We start from the raw sequence: 19,253 nt of genomic DNA, 5'->3' as shown, positions 1-19,253 counted from the left end.
AAACTGTGTGGAAAAGATAATCATCAATTTCTTAATAGTATCACCGACATCAGAGCAACAAACAAAAATCAACAGGAAAGACCTCACATGCTAAGCTTCCACTTACGGGATCACTTCCGAGCTATGCAGAAGGTACGTTTTTGCCACCTCTCAAACGTGAAGAAACATCATCAATTGCAGAATTAAGTTGGCTTATCTTTTTTTTTTTGTTTAATGCTTGGTCCTCTCTTTCCAAGAACAGCATGACAGCATTAAAGTATAGGAAAAAGTTCAACATCTACACCAAAAGAATTAAGTGAATAAGAGGAGGAAAGAGAGAAATAAGAAAGGAAAGGTAACAAAAAAAAGAGCAAGTGAAAGATATGATAAAAGACGTGATGAAAAATAAAGAGATTAGAAAAAATAGGGTGACGTTGGAGAATGAATACAAAAATTTGCTCACAATAGCCTAATTTCAGGTCGGACATGATGATACCTAGAACCAACAGACTTCAATATCATGCAGTGATTCTACGCGGTCAACGTAACAGAAAAATTTAGTAAACAAATTCACTTAGTGCTCATTAATTACAACTGGAAAGAGCGATGATGAAGCAAGGAACAAAGGAAACCCTGTCATAAAAAATAGTCATCCGCAATGTCCTAACATTAATGAAATTATATCGGCTGAAATTCTCTCTATATACAAATAGCCGTAGCTATGCGTTCTGAAACCAAAAAGACAGTACAAAAGCATGTATTTAACAAAGAAGTAAAAAGAAAAAACTTATACTATTTTGCTGGGCACATGAACAGTTGGACGTCTCCTTTGTATAAGGACTCACTGGACGATTACATACATGATGGAACAAGATAATGTACATGTTTAGAACTAGCAACTCAGCATATTTATTTGTCCGTGAATCTCCTAAAAAGAAGATACGGCGAATTCACATTATGCCCACCCGGCAAAGGCTCAGCTTTTGGAACAGGTTTGACGTGTTCCTTGTTTGAAGATGGAAAAGATAGAGACAGGGAAAGAGATGCAGCAACGTTCTCATCCTCTCGCTCGTATGTCAATATTTCTGGAATCTTTTCCTGGTTATTTTTCTTGTGAACCGCACCAACAAAGAAAGGCAGCATACCCTTGTGTGAGGGTTTCGTTTCACCCCCCAAACCAAGCTCTAGATTTGGAATCCCAACTTGAACTTGGTCCACGTACTCACGAGGTTCATTCAGTGACTCGCTATTCAGCACCATCCCCAAGTCATTTTTTTTACGAGTATCAACAGGAAAGAAGGTTCTTTCCATCGCTCCAAAGTCCTCGTGGATGATTTTCTCATCACAAGGTTCTTTACACCGTTTGTCCTCCCCTAAAGAACAGGAACCAAGATCATTTACAAGTGATGCAGAACTACCATTAAAAGATTCCCAGGCTCCAGAATCATAACATCCGTGAATTCCACCAAAACTTGTTCGCAGCTCCCTGCTATAACTTTCTCTGTCTTCAAATTTGCCATTTACCTCATTCCAAGGCATTTTCTGACAACTAACTGCAGAAGCCTCCACAACTGTATCTGAAAGATCTATATGCTTAACTTTTTTATCATTAGGTAGCTGACAGTTGACGGCTTTCACAGTCAGGTCTCTCTGAAACGTTGCCTCCACGTTAATATCGAGATCATCTTCCATCTGTTTCCGTTTAGGCCTTTGCTGATTCTCACCATTGTTTGTTCTGTCCAAAATTTTATCCTTACTGATATTGCTTGCAGTATCTATCTCTTGGCAACCAACGGAATGGATCCCCGAAGACAAAGAGTTCTCTTGCTTAACAGAAATATCATGATTAGTTTTTGTTTCCACAATCCTACTACTTACACTAGTTCCCATTGCTTCAGGAGGTTTAGACTTTATGTATTGTCGATGCTTTGGTACACTGTCTCTCTGCACAAACCAAAAATATTAAAAAAAAAACAATGAGATGAATAGCAGCAGGACACTTCATAAAACACTTATAACTTGTTTTCTCTCCTCCTAAAAAGTGGTTAACATGAAATCTCATAGTAGCATTTTCCTGTTTTACTATGTTTTAATCTTTCCTTGTGTATAATAATTGAATGATGGGCAAGTTTATATAATTAACAACTTAACCTCATTGTAGAATCATCCAAGCATAAAACAATTTATAAAAACTAATCTGTACATAGTCTATACTCTATACAATCCAAAAGATCAAAATAGAATTTCTAACTCAATTATTACAGAAGAAGTTCAGGTCACAATATTGACAGAATGTAAGCAGATCTTTATCAAATGGCAAACAGAAACTCTTGAATCTATCAAGCAACATATTTAAGGATAAAAACATTACCAGGGACGAACCAGTGGAATTCACTTCTTGACAAATTTGTGTACTGATGGTCGGAATCCCTAATGTAGATTTGGTGTTGATTCTAGTGTCTTGTCTCTCTAAGTTTACTTGTAAACCCAAATGTGTCTGGTCAAAAATAGTTTCTTTGCCATCAAAATTCCTACTAACCATATTGTGACCTTGGTCAATGGACTCTTTATCCATGTGCTTAGGTGAACACTGAGTTTCAGACAAAGTCATTACAGCAGTTGGAAAATCTTTCTCATTTGGCATCACATTCAAACTGGGAATACATATCTTTTTTGTGGAATCCAAGTGATTGATCCTCCTCCCTCTGAATATACCCCATAGGAAAAATAACATATTCCAACCTGCAAGACGGTTTAAGCAATTGATTTTTTTATTAAGAAAAACCTTGCTACATAGATGAGCATTTATAATTTCATGCAAGTAAACTGTCAAGCAGCCCAAACTGAGCAGCGAGCACACTCCACCAATGACCAAAAGGGAGAAAATTCACAGGCCAAAGCATAACACTATCAACAAGCAAATGCCAACTAGATGCACAACAAATCATCACTTCAGTCCAAAACCAAATTCAGTATAAAGCACTACCAGTCTTTATGACCTTCATGTATTTCATCCAGATGAGTCGTGTTAAGAATTCCAACATCTTATAAAATAACATATAGAATTCTAATTCAAAATGAATGGGGGCATTACCAACCAGCATCAGGTATAAATACAGAAAAGTCTCCACAAATAGCTATATCATTTATAACAAAAAAAAATCTAAAATACAATATAAAACAAATGTAAGCAACTCTTTGTAAGATACAATTTCCATTGTCTTTGTCCAAGACATTGCAAAATTGCATATGAACTTAATTTCTAGAGAATTTGAACATTAATGCAGGCATAAACTTCAACCCAACACCAAACCCAGACACATCATGTGCAAGCTACCTACTATCAGGGATTGTTTAGCAACAGTCTAGAATAATTTCTTACGTTGTGAATCTTCCAGAAGCTGATTAGATGCAAATATGAGAAGTTCAACACCATCAAAAGTCCCCCTAAGAGCTAAATCATTTCTAATCATGTGATCCAATAGACCCTTGTAGTACCTCTCATAACTGTAATAGAAAATGGTTAAAAAAGGAAAATAATTACAAGATAGGAAACAAAGAAATATGTTTGCATTTCAAAGCCTACTCTCAATAGAAGAGTGATATTCATATTCTTGCCTTTCAATGTCTCTGGCAAAGAAGTAAAGAGCAATATTATCTTCCTTAGCACCACCTTGATGAAATTGTGAAGGCCATACGCTCAAACGAGAAACTTCATTTAGCGAAACTTCAGGTAAAAATTTCTTCACTACCTCATGAACCTTAGGGGAAGCACATGCAGATAAATGTGCTTGAATTCCAGTATACAAGTCAGGAGGCATTCCATTTCTATGCACCACAAAGACACCCCTGCATGAACAACAAAACTCATAAAACACACTTGATGGCAAAACATGAACAGTAATACAACAAGAGCAATCCAGAACAAAAGATAAACTAGCTCATCGTAAGATGTTACATACTGCCAGATGCACTCATATTCTGGAATGACTGACATCTTTGAAAGAATACTTGATATTTCCATGGCATTATTGGGAAAGTCGTCTCTCACTACAGGCTTTCCAGAAGTGGGACCAGCAGAATCCGACTTTCTCAGCTGAGAGCAAACATCAGTTCTACAAAATTCAAGTTGTTTCAGATCATTGGCAGATGGACATTTGGAGGTTTCAAATGTAGAATTCTCAATGATTTCCTGCTTCATATTGCTTTCTTCAGCAGATATACCATTCTTCAAAGTGCTGGAAACCAACACTTGCTTTTGAGAAGTGACTTCTCGTTTCAAACCAGTGCTTGATGTAGGAAACTCATTAGTTTGGTCAGGAGCTTCTTTCCTCTTGTGTATTTCAGGCCTTCTAAGCAAAGCTGCCTGGATTGCAGCTTTCAATCTATTTCCCTCATGCATCTCATCTTTTGAACTACTTGTGGCAATGACTGATGATTCAGCACCAAATTCCTGCGTACCACTAACTGTACAACATTCTGTAGCATGGCCAAAATCCTTACATTTACGACAGAATGAGCTTTTTGAAGCATTAGTAACACCTGATGTCACATGATCACTAGAACTATCTTTAGTTTTGTCAACCTGATTAGCTGTATCTTGTGATCGAGGCAGCCTATCCTGTTGAGTTTCATCGACACTTGTTGATGTTCTATCTGCAAAATTCAAAACAATAACTAAATAAGAAATCATCTTTGCAGAAAACATAGTCCACTTAGTTCCAAGCACAAAATCCATCATTGGAAGATGTTCCTACTAAAATTAAAATATGAGAAAAATTCATAGAAAATGCTGTTACCACATAGAAAACTGAAATTTCAAAAGCAGCTAACTGAACCATTTAAAAGAAGGTTGAAAAATTAAAATAATATAACAAGAATAATATGCTTCCAATCGAGATCACAGTCACACCTGAACTAACTTGAGGTTCTGGACTTTTACTGCTTGTATTATTGATAGATTTCGATGATGAATATAATTTTCCATCTTGGTTGACCTTAAACTCTCGATTGTTGTTGACTGTAGAAGGTTTAGCAGTTTCGCCATGCGGTGTAAGCTTCTGATCACCCTTTGATGTGGAAACAACAGAACTAACCATGGTTGAACAAATGACAGGTCGATCAATCTTAGACAGAAATTTCCTGTCAAATGAAGCAGAATCTTTTGTATGTCTTGATGCTTTCAAATCCCGAGCAGTTCCAGGTTTAGAAGACATCATTTTAACTTTTGATTCAACAGCAATTGAACGACCCAAATTCGAGGATTTGAATGACATTGATTTGCTTATCATTCCAGCAGGTGTCTCCATATTCTTAGAAATATGTTCAACACCCCCTTTCTGCTTTTGGGGAATAACTTCATCAACAAGTTTGACTCTTGGCTTGGAATTGAAGTTGTTGAATGAATTAGATTTCAGCAATGTACCTATTCATAGGAACAAAAAATCAGGCTTTAAATAAACGAAAAGATGAAACTCAGGGAAATAGGAGACAAGATATGTTTGCCATGGAATCCATAGCTGCTTATAAGGATCAAAGGAACAAAGAAAATAAAGTAGAACATTGTAATGAAGCTCAATAGATGTCAAATAAATCCATACTCCTTGCATTTTGACCCCGAGGGACAGTGGATAGAGAACGGGCAAGTTCTGTGTCATTGCCACCGAGGTGGTTACACATGGGGATCTGTTGACCAGATTTCATCTTTCCTTTATCCATGCTCTTGAATGAAGATTCCCGCAACAGTGGGACTATTCTCTTGGGGCTTGATGCCTTTGGTGATCCTGTGCTCGATCCAAGAGCTTGCCTTTTTGCTGCTGTAGCTATTTCCATGCTTTGAGAAGGTCTTTTGCCAGAAATTCGTGAAGTTGAACGAACTTCATGATTTTTTTTTTCTTCAATATCTAAACCACAATTAAATTTCACAAATTTGTCAGCACCGATATGGGCTCTTGAAAACTTGTGCTACCCAAACTACAGTAATAATAAAGGCTGCAGAATTTCACAGATTGAAGGACACTCATTTTCAATATCATGCACAATTTTTTAAAAAATAAAAAATGCTGTATAGAAACAACCTCAAACTTACCTAGCTTTTGATTTGCAGTCTCCTCCGCACACTTGCATTCTTCACATAACCAGTCCCCTTCAGGGACCTTCTCAAGCATTTCCCGCATGCAGTAGCTATTCATAGATAATGTTAAGTTTCATTTTAGCTAAAAAGAACCATGCAAAAATGTGATAGAAGATAAGAAGAGGTAATATAAAAGGATCTTGAACATACGTGTGTTCTGCACCATCACTGCACCTACTACATATGGCAAGTAGATCCTCACGACCAGCATCTCCACAGATGTCACATACTTTTACCTATTTCCCAGTCAATTAGGGGAAACAAACTCAATAAGCAACATCAGAAAAGTTTACGAGAAGAAAAACAACAATTATGGTAAAGAGATTATGAAAAGGAGTATGTGGAATATTTATAAACTGGGTTGATTGTTTGGCATTACCACAGGCCTCAAAATAATTGAGCATGCATATATCTATCTTCATCCAAATTTCAAACTATTACATTTTACTTCTCCCATTTTCATCTCCATCAAGTTTAATTTTGATGAAAAACAAACTAAAATAATGAAAGGAAATGTACTCACATCATGCTCAACAACATCTGATTCATCACTCTCATCTTCCGATTGAGGTTCAGCCCTGCCAGGTGATTTAACCAGCTCCTCAACCTTCTCATGCAGTCCATCATGGGCAGAAAATTTAAGATCAACATCTTCAGCAACATCAAAATTATTTTCAGTATCTGCTTCTGACTTTTGACATATTTCTATAGAAACCTTGGCTGTACCATTATTTAGGTTTTCCTTATCTGCCAGAGATTTTTCGCCAGGAACAATAATAGGTACTCTCTCTTTGGTCAATGATGAGTCAACATTTTCCATACAACATTCTGACAAACTAGACATGTCAACAGATGGCCCATTTCCAGATCCTTCTGCCACTAAGTGACTAACTGAAGTTGAACTACAAGATATATTTATTTTGTCTGTATTTATTTGATAGCTACTGCTCGCTAAATTAGCATTACTGGTCCTACTGATACATGAAGTGCTATCATCTAGACTTTCTAAACACTTGGAATCCTGATACTTCTCTGATAAGGCTTGACTGTTCTCAGCATTTTCAGATAGAGAATCTTGAGTGGAAGAAACACTAGGCCTGTGACTGGTTTCACTGACACCATGCTTCAACCTTTCACAAGCTCTGCTCCCAAGAGAAGATCTATCACTCTCATTACAATACTGATTAGCCTCCCCTAAGCGACAGTTTTCATCAGAGAATTCTTCAGCCTTAGACCCCATGAGAGCTTGGTTAAGATGCATGCAAGATGAACAAGCAGCTGAGCACACATTACAAGTCCCTGATTCGAGTCTCATATCAGCGTTCCGAATCATAGAATGTTTGACAAATTTCTTTCCAGATTTGAGTGATACCTAAAATAAACAAAGTATGCTTTAAAAAAGAAAAAAGATAAAACCTTCAATTCAGATTCCCACTATAAGGAAATTAGCTCTTGCTAATTCATTTTACAAGCCTAAGACTCCCTCCAGTCGACTGTAAAAATTTTGCACCTTAACTAAAACACCGGCGTCACAAAATAGTAGAAAAGGAAGATTGTTGGTTGTTGCTTCCAATGTTTATATTGCTCTACTACTTAGGAGAGGAAAACATAATCATAAATAATGGTATGATAGTGAAGATATAGAAAATACTAATGGAAGAACTTTAAGAACGCAACTACTTTCCAGTTTCCAAGAAAATTGTGAGTAACCAAGATTTGAGCATCTAAAGTAGTCAGACCCTCAAAGCAACTTGCGCAATCATCAAAAGCATTCAATTGTCCCATCAAGCAAGAAGAGGAAAATAATGGAGAGAAAACAAACTTATTAGATAATGTGATCCAAATAAGGTTACTATTTCAGATCTATTTACAAAAACGGCTTGAAATAAGAGAAGAAATAGGACAGGCTGTGAATTACCCTGTATATCTCACCATATTCTCTTGAACATCGTGATTACTCTATATTGAGGTCTTTGCATATGAAAACTCCTCTCAAAACTGGTGTCATCTACAAAGGAAATTCAAACCACATTAACAACTATCACTTGCAACAATAAATAGCAAGCATGTAAAAACACAGAAAACTAAATCAGTGATTGCAAAATTGGAACCAACTAAAAATGCCAGGTCTAGTCAGTCAACCAATGACGCAAAAAAGCAAAAATCTCTTACAAATCCCAAAATCCCTCCAACTGACAAATCAAACCCTAAAACACACTGAATTAGCTACGAGAAAAGGAACCCATGTTCTCCAATGTTCTTGTATCAATGCAACGGAAAGCAAAAATCCGAGAGAATTATACAAAAAAATCGATGAAAAAATTCCGAATAATAAGAATAAAAACCCTAACAAGAAATGAATTGACATGCCTCTTCCTTCCAAACCACGTTGGTCGCATTGCTCAGGCTTCCCTAACGTTGAGCCATTGCTTATGATAATCAAGCGCAAAGTGTCTTATGCGACGTCGTTTCGAGTCGCAAAAACCTCTCTTGGAATTAACAGGAAAATCAGAGCTTCGACTAGCCGTAACGACCACCAACTGAATGCGAATTCAAGGATATACAAAATGAAATTTAAGAGGATCTGATACAATCCTTTTGCATTTATGAATAATTAATAAATTAGCACATCAACACATAATTTTTTCTCTGTCTGTGATCTGAAGCGGCGAAAGAATAAATCTCTGAAGTGGAATTTTTTTTCTCACGAGAATTACATTTAACCAAACGCTCTCTAACTCTCTCTCTCTCTCTCTCTCTCTCTCTCTCTCTCTCTCTCTGTTTTGTATTCTGTGTGGGTTTCAGATGGGTTTTCTCTTCTTGCTCCAGAAATTTTGCTTTCACTCTCTCTGAAATTTTTTTACAAAATTAAAACCAGCGCAAAAAAAAGTAAATGCAAAAACCTACAATTTCATTTTCGGCCTTCATTTTTTTTTCCTGGCAGATTCTATACGGGTTTTCCCACGTAAGATTCTTTTTTACTTTTTTATTTTTAATTATCGGTTACTGTTTGTTTTAAAAACTTTAAAATAAAAAACAAATGAAAGGTACAGCTTGCACGTGTGAGGATTGTGAGACGCGTGTTGCGAATTGCCAGTTTGCGTGTGAAGTCACTGGGAACACGTGGGAAAGGTGCGCGTGAGGAGGGTGGCGTGGGGCAGGGAGTAACGCCGCTGTGGCAAGCCTCACATTTTTGCGTATATCTTCAAATTTTCTTGCCATATAAGTAACAAAATAGGAGTTTATTGAGGTCAACATGTAAGAAAGCTGAAGGGAGATGATGATGGACTAAGCATTCCTTAATTGTGAAATACTTAAGCGTTTTAAAATATTACGTAAAGATTAAAAACTAATAAATTTTTTAAAAATAACGATGAGATTAATTATCTTATTTAACATTATATATTCTTAATGCTTCATTTCATAATTAAATATTGTAAAACAATAGATAGTTTAGGGGAAAATTTGTTAAAATATATTATTGCTTTATACAATTTTTCACAAATTATTGCATCATAGAAGGTTACGTATGATGGTACTAAATGATTTTTGTTTAATAAAACAAAAAACATATTTGATTATGAGAGGACCAAACACACAAAAAAAGTAAGAAAATGTTAACATTCTCTTTGATACTCTATAGCAATCTTTATATGATTAATTAGAATTTATTAGTGCAACACCTTTTCTCGTTTAATGACTCTCTTTTCTCCTTTTCTGGTTTAATAGTGCAACACCTTTCTTGATTTCATCATAGTCATAGATGGGAAGGGAAGTTACTAAAAGTTGGTGAGTCAACAATTATTGTTGAATTAGATACATAAAATATGGAGGCTTTGTTAAATCCAAAGACAAATTAGAAATTAAGGCCACTTAAGACGCATTGTTTTTGTCATTCATTCTATCTTCGTCTAGCACAAGCAATACCACGAGGAGTAAGCCTTGTTGGTCACTAAAATCAAGTCAGATTCGTTACTATAAGTAAAGATAATACAATGGCCAATCACCAAGTTAGATAAGAGATATACTGACACCAGAAAAGAAAATTTTCAAGACAAACAAACGGCCAAAGTATTTGAGTGGGAATTTCAACCACTGATAATCCAAAATTACCAATCGCCAATAACTATTCATCTGTTCTTATGGTACCAATCCCATGTGCAAAAACTATTCTCATCCAATTCATTCTATACTTAACAATGCAAAAGCAAATCTACATTCAACATATTGTCCAACAATATTTCTGCTCAGAAAATCAACAAAAACAAATGGGTATACTAAAAGATTTTGCACAATGCGCATCTGTTGATATTAACTATAACAATATCAACCCTCTCACTGGTGATTAGCTCCAGTAGCATCAGATGTTCTAACAAGCTATTCACTGGCACATAAAAAAATTGAACGACCTCTATCAGCTATCAAATGAATTCAAATGCATCCATCTGGAAGATTTAAACATATATGTTCACTGGCCTGATATCAAACCTCCCGAGGCATTAAAAACTATACATGCATCTACGGAGTATGTTTCCTGTTCTACATTGAAATAAATAGAGAACATGGTAAGTAATTCATTTATCAAGTGGAACTCATAATGCATGAAAGAAGATTAACTCAGATTTAAGTGGCAGAATTGCACTCACAATCAATTGGATGTTTGTCAATTTGGCGAGATGTATAATGTGCAGAAAGTAAAAGCAGTGAAAGGAATGCACTAGCCACAAAAATTGCATCAAACCATCGGTGATAAAAGTCAAACTGGATATCACCACCCAATACCTCTGTAATAATAATCCTGCCAAGAGATCCAGATTATACATAATTAAGAGTTAAGACAAATACCTGATAAACCAGGGAAGTTTGATGAAATAATAACAGTTTATGCATGCCAAATTTGCATCAATCAAGACAAGTGCCACAAACTGACAGGCCCATACTTTAGTCAGCAGCTACTTTGAACCATAAAAACCAGTCTGCTGATAGTATAGACATTAAGAGGAGTACTGGTGCTGTTCATTCTTCCATTTCCATTTATCTTCTCCCTTTCTTGCATTTTTATGAGGATGTCAGGAAACCTCAGGGATTATTTGGTTCTAAAAAAGGTTTTTTCGAACCAAAAATGTCATCATGTTCTCACTTTTTCTTTTGTTGACAACTTTTTTTCTATTTTGTAAAAGAAAATTCTTTATTAGCCAACAAACTCAACATTACAGTGTACCTTTCTTACCCAAATATTAATGTGTTGTTATCTCCACCCAGAGGTAAAATTTAATAACATCTAAAATTTTATGCAGGACAGGTTTCTATTTTCTACTATTCAAATCACTTAAAACATAATAAATGCAAACTACTACTTATACCTGTATTCAGTTGCTAAGCTTTTCCTGATTAAAAGAATAGAAGATACAAAATACATTCCCATTATCTCAGACAAAAACAGAACTACATTGCTTGAAGATCCACTTCCAACTCTTGAAACAGCAAAAAAGAACTGCATGCAACCCCAAAAATGGAAGTTAGGCTTTATAACAAGTCAACAATACAAACTGTATCTCTTACCGTATTTAGTGAAGCCAAACTGTACCTGGACACATGATATAGGACTAGATATAATCATAGCCGAACTCTTAAATACACAAGATAAATCTCAAATCAACCACAAAAGAAGAAACTTCCTTGAAGTTACACTCAAAACTGAAAGAAGACGTTTCATGGTTTACACCAAATAATAAAGCTTGTCCAAGCACAAATCCTTCTAAACTAACAGTAACTCATGACATATAGTAACTTGCTATAATTTTAGTGGTGTAGTTCTACCATAATTATTCCAAATGAACCTAAAAATAAACAAATAGAATTACTAAAAGAAATTACTATGATAATTATTTATCCACAGCCAATACACAAAAATCTAGTTCTTCAATGAAGAACTAGAAGCTCTCTTCCATTGTGGATTCCAGTGTTTCAAGCTTCATAAGATGATTGCTTCTTGAAAGTTTAAATTTTATGAGTAAAAGTAGTAAATATTTTTTTTAAAATTATTATTTATTAGAAGTTACACATTTAAACAATTTTAAAGGAAGAAAAACAAAAATTCAGTCCCCCTTTAATAAGTTTTTGGATCTGTCCCTATTGGTAGATCATCCTAGATTGTAAGCAAAAATCAGCCTTCCAACTTTCCATCTGTGTTTATGGTGCAAAGCCATATATTGCTACTATACATAAGATTAGCTTCCTTTCAATGAAATTGTCAGTTCTTTCCTCAACAGCTCAACTGTCCCACCCCCAACAAAAGAGGATGAAAGCAGATTGTAATATTATCAAGAACACTACTAATATAACTAATCCAAGCAACATCCAAAGGAAAAAAATTAGCAATTGAAAGCAGCAGGAATACCTTCATTAGGTTGGTTAAGAATCCACGCACTGATATCACAACCAACATTCCGATGAATAGCAAGGAAATATACTGCACAAAAAAATTGGAAAAAAAGAAAGAAATACATCAAATCATGCAGTACACAATTTTTAGAATAAGTTTAGAACAAAGAATTGAAAATTCACAAAATATAATACTCTAAAATCCTGCTAAGTACTTAATATTTTTTATTACAATTAGCAAAATATACCAACAAGAGAACTTTTGTGGAAAAATCCAAATAAAAAAAAACAGCAAATACATGTGATGAGTAACTAGTGAGAACTAGAAAGTACATATATGATCTTACTAGAATGTATTTAGTTAATCCAGTTAATCCAATTAATAAAGTTCTGAATGACAGAAAAAATTACGAACAAGAAGAATTATTAGGGATCTGCATGCAATGGCGTATAAATTAGAGCTAATTTAATTCATGAATTTCCTACTTCTCAACAAGTCTATTATGTAAGCTGGAAGCTATTTCTGCTTCCTCATCGAAAGTGTTAGTGGTGATTACTTTTTTTTGAAAGGGTCAGTGGTGATTACTGATTAATGATTAGTGGGAGGATCAACCAAAAGTGGACAAAGAAAGTTATCCATCTCAAAAGCAGCAATAATAAACAAATCCAAAGCAAATTCTTGAACTTTATAACAAAATAGAAATTTAATGAGCAACTTCTCATAGAAACTTTAAGATATTTATTGTTAAGATTTAAGGGATGTTGAGACAGAGAAAATAGAGTGAATGGGGTGCTCTAACTTAACTGTAATCAGACTCTCAATATATATATTTATCCTAATGATTTTAGGACGAGTACAACTCAACCTTAGTACATATAACATTTACAAAATAAGAAAATGCCCATTTTGATCTTTAATCAGAACGCATCAGAGGTTGGAAACACATTGAGAAGAAACTAGAAAGCCACCAATTAATTCTAGAAAGCAATGGCAAGCAACTGGACTCTAACCTGTGATAATAAGGCTGCATTTATTCCTATATCAAAGAACTGAAGAAATATACTTATTGTCCTTGTCACAGGATCAACAGAACCATCCTGTCATAGAAACACATTATCACCGAAGAAGCACATTATCAGTATAAGAGTCAGTCCAAAAGCTAGGAACAAGTAATTATAAAAGGAAAATTTTAATAACAACGAAAGATATAATCAAATCAAAGAATAATTGATGAATACAATTTACCTGTTTGAAAACAACACTTTGCAATGACTGCCAAAAAAAAAACAAATGATTAAGCAACATTATCTACAAATTAAAAAATAATAAGAAAACTCATTTGCCAGAGAAATGAAAATATTATTACAGCTATTATCATCAGACAGATGCCACCAACAAAAAATATCATACATTAAGTCAGCCTCAATTGAACTTTCCAACACAGGATAGAATCCATAATAGAGAGAAGCAATACAAGCTGTAAGCTTAGGTTAAATTAGTTTTTTGGTCCTCTAATTTATTTTTAACATTTGATTTGGTCCTCTATTTTTTTTTAGTTCAATTTGGTCCTCTAATTTTTAAAATCAGTTCAATTTGATCCCACTGTCTAAATTTGAGTGATCAAGTCGTCTAAATTTGGTCCTACTGTCTAAATGTGTGTTTTGTAGCGATTTAAAACCGTCACCAAGTGATTTAAAGCAGCCACAAAGTGCAGTTTCTTAACACCGTTGGCCCCAATTTAGATGGCAGGATCAAATTGAAACGATTTTAAAAATTAGAAGACTAAATTGAATCCAAAAAAAATTAGAGGACCAAATAGAACCTAAAAAATAAATTAGAGGACTAATAAACTAATTTAACCATAAGCTTATAACTGCATGGTGTGCCACAATAACTGATAAGATGCAAAAAAAATTAAGAAAAAAATCATTATTCCCTAGATACCTATTAATTGCAAGAGAGAAATGATCTAGAAATAGTATTATCTAGTGTAGGCTGAATGGCTGATCCTCCAAGAAATGTATATAATCATTTCCTATAATTATTAGAAATTATTTCTTATTTATTACTGTTACTATTGTTTGAATTAAATTAAAAAGAAAATAATATACAGATAGGACAAGGAATCTTTCCTAAAAGACAAAAACAGACAAGAAAGCTTTCTTTTTTCTTTACTTAAAATTATAGCATTCCTCTCTTAGTAAATTCACCAAACTCCTGCAATTCAGATGTTAAAACACAGAATCCTACTTCATAAGCCTTATCTGGGCTCAGATTTAATGAGTCAAAATCCTAATATAATTAGCAATTTACTCAATCTTGGAGAATGTTGCTATCAAACAAATTCACAATTAGTTTAAGCAGCATTATTCAGTAAATAGATTTCCAAATCGATCATGCAAACCATCTATACCTTAAGAAAGCTCCAATCCACCAGTTACAACCATTAGCTTTCAAAGAATAAATATTTATAGCCTATAATATATTGATTCTTGACAACACAATACCTTGATCATTTTATACACACAATATACAGAACAAGCATAGCCAAGTAGATTCTGCATGTGTCCTCTCCAAGTTCGAGAATAAGCAGCAGCTTCCTGCAAAGCACCAGTTTTCCCAATAATCAGATTAAAGAAGAAAATATAAGAAAGTGTGACAAAGTTCAATCACATTGTATTTTGATAGAAAAAGAAGTCAGCCATTTTTTTACAATTTACACACATAATTTTATCGTTCACTATAACATCTACATTTTTAAAAAAGGAGTTGGTCACACTGCTTTTCAGTTTTTTTAAAGGACAATGCCACAGTTTTTGGTGAAGATAATCATGGTTTGGAAGCAGGTTCCAATCCTCAGGGTTTCATTCCAGCAGCTGCAGAACCCTTAAGCAGGACCCCATTGCAAACTACAAATCCATGCACAGCAGAACTGTCGGATTAACATTGGGCATCAATTTCACATCCAAAACATGTTTCATTGCCATGATATAGATATCAGGAGAGAGCTTTGTGGGATATTCCATCCTTGCACCATAATATTACCTTGTTGGCATTGACCTTGTTGAGAAACATTGTTCATATGAGGAACTTAAACCTTCATGCAAGCTTTACATTTCCAAAGGGGTTTAACACGGAGAAACTTCTTCATATTGGAAATTTGGAATAGTGACTGAGGAGGATATGCACATGCACACACACATCATCATCAGCAGAAGCAAGAGTCCAAACTCTTCAAAAAGGAGACATAATGGTTTCATTTATATCTCTAACAAACTCTCACACACAAGCCATTTGGGTTTTGAAACGTAATAAAAGCACAACACATAACTATTTTGTGCTGAAATTTACTTTAACGTAAACTGGGCTTATAATATGAGGATTGATCAAAGGGGTGCAAGAAATTAAATATGACTACATACACAATTCTAAAAAGTAAGGGTAAATCTAACATATAGTAAACCTTTGCTTGACGAAGTTCATAGATCTCTAAGAACAATTGCTTCGAAAGCTCTTCTAAGGCCAGAACTTCTGCTTCCAAGCCTTTAATATCTACAAATTTGACAAGAATAGTTTAAAATTTGTAATTAGTAATATCTCTAACATAATTACACAAAAATAGGATTAGACAATTAGAAATACCACTAATAAGGAAATCACTGCACAATAAGTATTCCAACAAAATAAGAATTTCGCGTATAACCCCTCAAATAAGCAAATTTTGCTTCTGAATTCCAATCAGATTTAAACACACTATCCTACAAATGTAAAGACAGAGACATTCCATTTCTCTAAATATTCAATATGGAAATCCCTATAAAATAGCCACTAGCCAAGAACCGCCAGGAAACTAAAGACACTTTTCTCGAAGAAGTTGTAATGGTTGGTAAGAGATTTTCCAAGAAAACTCAAGCACTAGTCTCCGACCATAGGCTCCAAATCACTGCATAAATTCACCCTCATTATATAATTTTCAAAAAAACAGATAGATGCTTTTCAGCCTCTCTGTCGTACTTCAGTAAACAGCTTTTGCTTGCTTTGTTCTATTCTTAACACTATGGCTCCCTGGAATTTAGATTTCAAAAGTGGAAGGTTCAAATGGCCTTTTAAGAGTTAAAGAAAACTGACCTTGCTCTTTTTGATCCTCTTGCACGGATCGAACAACCGTACCAACAATTCGTTTAATTAAAGATCTAGCATTTAACTTCTGAAACAAACAAGTTCAGATTAAGCAAGAAAATGATAGGAAAGAAAATGACAAATAAAACAGGATAACACCACTATGCCTTGACAAACAAACCTTTATATGTTATTTATTTCAGCATACCGCTAACTTTCCCCTTTAAGGAAAATACACCTTTTCCAATTCAAATCAAATGAAATTTACAAAATCAAATTCTTTTAATTTATGAAACTAAAGCAAGTGTCAATATATTTATTATATATGTAAATCATTAATTGTTATTAAGGCCATAGATATCAATATCAATAGAAAAACCCATCGACCATCATGAACATGCCGAAAGGAAAACATAAAAATCTAATCACCTCTTCAGATCCTTGCTTGTTATCCATCTCCATTTGGCAAAGAATAATTTTCTTTTTCTTTGATACACAAGTCTCAATCGATTGCATTAGCTGTCTTTCCAAGGCCTTGATTTCTGTTTCCTCAATCTCTCTGATGAAAAGTGACAAGTAACTGTATGGGAGGTTTACAGCACCAAAACCAGATAGCACAGCCATGACAGTAACTCCGATGACCCCAATTCTACTCACCAGTTGAGCCATGGTGAAGAAACCTGAAACACGAGGATCAACCATATTCTTTAATTGCAGTGTCTATTAAGGCAACCAATCAGCAGTGAGTTGATTACACAATTTTCACTTTACTACCTAAATAAACAAATCAGTTGCATTGCACCCAATTCAATTCCACTAGCAGTGCTTCCAAGAGGTGAGCAAGTAGTAGGTAGTAGTACCTTTATCAGGAGATGGCATTGGAAAGTGAATGCCCATGCGCCAAAAGGCATAGAGAAAAGCAAACAAAAACAGAATAGCACCAAGCGCAGCCCTCTCGGTCCTGAGGCCGTTGTTTTTTAGCATCAAGTAGCAATGGTAATAAGGGAGCAGGAACACGAGCAACAAGATCAAACAGAACAAGTCCACCTTCCAGTTCACCACTCTTGCCCTGCACACACACAGACAGAGAACAGAGAAACAAATCTCAAGAGATTATCAGAATGAATTGAATTGATGGTAGGTTAGGGTTAGAGTTAGGGTTACTCTTTGGAGAGGATGGGAATGATTTCGAAGATGACAAGCTGGAGAAGATTGCAGGAGAAGGCAAAGACGACGCTGAAGATGATTTGGACGAGGACACGTTTCTCTTCGTACTCTTTGTAGAGTCGACGGTTCAAAAACCAGAGACCCGCCCAACCCAATAAACACAGACATCCCAACACCACCACACCTTCCAACACTCCCCTTCCCCAACCCATTTCTCACTCCAATTACTTTCTCTTCTCAATCCAATCAACAACCATCACTCGCTCCCTCAGACCAGATCCACTAATCCAACAACAACTTTCAATTCATCAATAACAACCCCTTTAAAGGTTGATGCTAAGCTCATTTGCATTTTCATCTCCACTCCTTATTCAATTCTACTTCCATTATTTTTTATTTTTTTGCTAATTTAACAGATTACTTTTTTATCAATGCATCATTTAATTACTAGTTTACTAGAGTTTCATTTTATTTTAATTTAATATGAAAAGATCTTTAAACTGTTAATCAATTCAAAATATCATCTTACATATAAGTTTTTAAATAATTATAAAAATAAACTATTTTTAATTTGAGTTTCATTTTTATATATTATTAATGAAAAATATTTTTACATAAATTCCAATAAAAATGTGCTTTATTATAACATTACATTAATAAATACGATAACATTATAAAATAATTAAATTTTATTAAATGTTTCTAGATAATATATATATATATATATATATATATATTAATTTTTTTTCACTATTATGACAATTCGTAATTCGATATTAGTATAAAAATATATACAATTATTCAATATATTCTACTTGAATTCTCATTTATATTTATTTATAGAGATAGAAAAGTAGACTTGAAATAACATAAGTCGTTGATGGAAATTTCAATTTAACAATAGTCATTGAGACGAAATGAATACTAGTTACTCTTTTTTTATCGACCAAAAGTATCCTCTTTTGTGGACAATTTTTTCTTGAAGCATATACAACTATTATTACAGGAGTTAAAACTCTTAAGTCTTCTAATACAGCGTATTTAAGATTCAAACTCAATACTACTTTTATTAAAAAAAAAAACTATATACCACTATTAAGCTGAAACCGCCAACTACGTCTCAATTAATCCTACTTTATTTAGTTAATCCACGTGTTTAGTGGTGTGTTTAATCAACCTAAAACTATTTTTTTAGTATATTTTACAATGCTTATATTTAAAGATATAATTGTTTATTCTTTTAATATTCTCGAGAAACTAATTAATCAATTTTGTCAACATTTACAAAAAAACGCAATAAGTTTGGTTACAAATTGTTTCCTGGATGAGATGATTTCCGTCATTTTCATCCCAATCCCAATGTTCTGATACGTTTAATCCCTTGAGTGCAAAAGAAAAAAAAAATGAGTTTCAAGGTTGCACCCAAACCACGAAGAGAGAGAGGCCTCTGCAAAGCAAAATGCACAGACA

The 19,253-nt window shown here is 34.3% G+C and overlaps 2 protein-coding genes across 11 annotated transcripts; both read right to left on the bottom strand.

The window, feature by feature from the left end:
• Nucleotides 1-662: 662 nt before the first annotated feature.
• LOC100781187 (uncharacterized) lies at nucleotides 663-9,058 on the bottom strand. 4 transcript variants are annotated; one of them, XM_014764405.3, is made up of 12 exons: nucleotides 8,483-9,058; nucleotides 8,045-8,110; nucleotides 6,636-7,484; nucleotides 6,263-6,348; nucleotides 6,068-6,162; nucleotides 5,580-5,882; nucleotides 4,892-5,404; nucleotides 3,942-4,635; nucleotides 3,598-3,828; nucleotides 3,362-3,486; nucleotides 2,351-2,721; nucleotides 663-1,923 (listed from the first exon to the last, which is right to left on the bottom strand). In XM_014764405.3, exons 2-12 carry the CDS (start codon nucleotides 8,045-8,047, stop codon nucleotides 889-891), a joined length of 4,305 nt encoding a protein of 1,434 aa, XP_014619891.1. In that variant the 5' UTR covers nucleotides 8,048-8,110; nucleotides 8,483-9,058; the 3' UTR covers nucleotides 663-888. The 4 variants fall into 4 exon arrangements, with proteins under 4 accessions (XP_014619891.1, XP_014619892.1, XP_014619893.1 ...); XM_014764406.3 differs by lacking the exon at nucleotides 8,483-9,058 and having other exon boundaries at nucleotides 8,031-8,116; XM_014764407.2 differs by lacking the exon at nucleotides 8,483-9,058 and having other exon boundaries at nucleotides 6,636-7,411; nucleotides 8,031-8,075.
• Nucleotides 9,059-10,186: 1,128 nt separating this feature from the next.
• Nucleotides 10,187-18,163, bottom strand: LOC100788295 (GPCR-type G protein 2). 7 transcript variants are annotated; one of them, XR_417017.3, is made up of 13 exons: nucleotides 17,781-18,163; nucleotides 17,477-17,685; nucleotides 17,046-17,296; nucleotides 16,626-16,704; nucleotides 15,961-16,049; nucleotides 15,005-15,097; nucleotides 13,743-13,769; nucleotides 13,508-13,594; nucleotides 12,513-12,584; nucleotides 11,476-11,606; nucleotides 10,759-10,910; nucleotides 10,589-10,651; nucleotides 10,187-10,496 (listed from the first exon to the last, which is right to left on the bottom strand). XR_417017.3 is itself a non-coding variant. In XM_003539996.5 (12 exons), coding segments are annotated over exons 1-12 (1,407 nt in total). In that variant the 5' UTR covers nucleotides 17,996-18,163; the 3' UTR covers nucleotides 10,187-10,649. The 7 variants fall into 7 exon arrangements, 4 of the variants coding, with proteins under 4 accessions (XP_003540044.1, XP_006592004.1, XP_006592005.1 ...); XR_001383708.2 differs by having other exon boundaries at nucleotides 10,589-10,646; XM_003539996.5 differs by having other exon boundaries at nucleotides 10,187-10,651.
• Between the last annotated feature and the right edge of the window lie 1,090 nt (nucleotides 18,164-19,253).

The sequence above is a fragment of the Glycine max genome, chromosome 12, assembly GCF_000004515.6.
Source record: "Glycine max cultivar Williams 82 chromosome 12, Glycine_max_v4.0, whole genome shotgun sequence".
Lineage (NCBI taxonomy): Eukaryota > Viridiplantae > Streptophyta > Magnoliopsida > Fabales > Fabaceae > Glycine > Glycine max.
The sequence above is the reverse complement of the archived record's forward strand: the minus strand, read 5'-3'. Positions and strand labels throughout refer to the sequence as shown.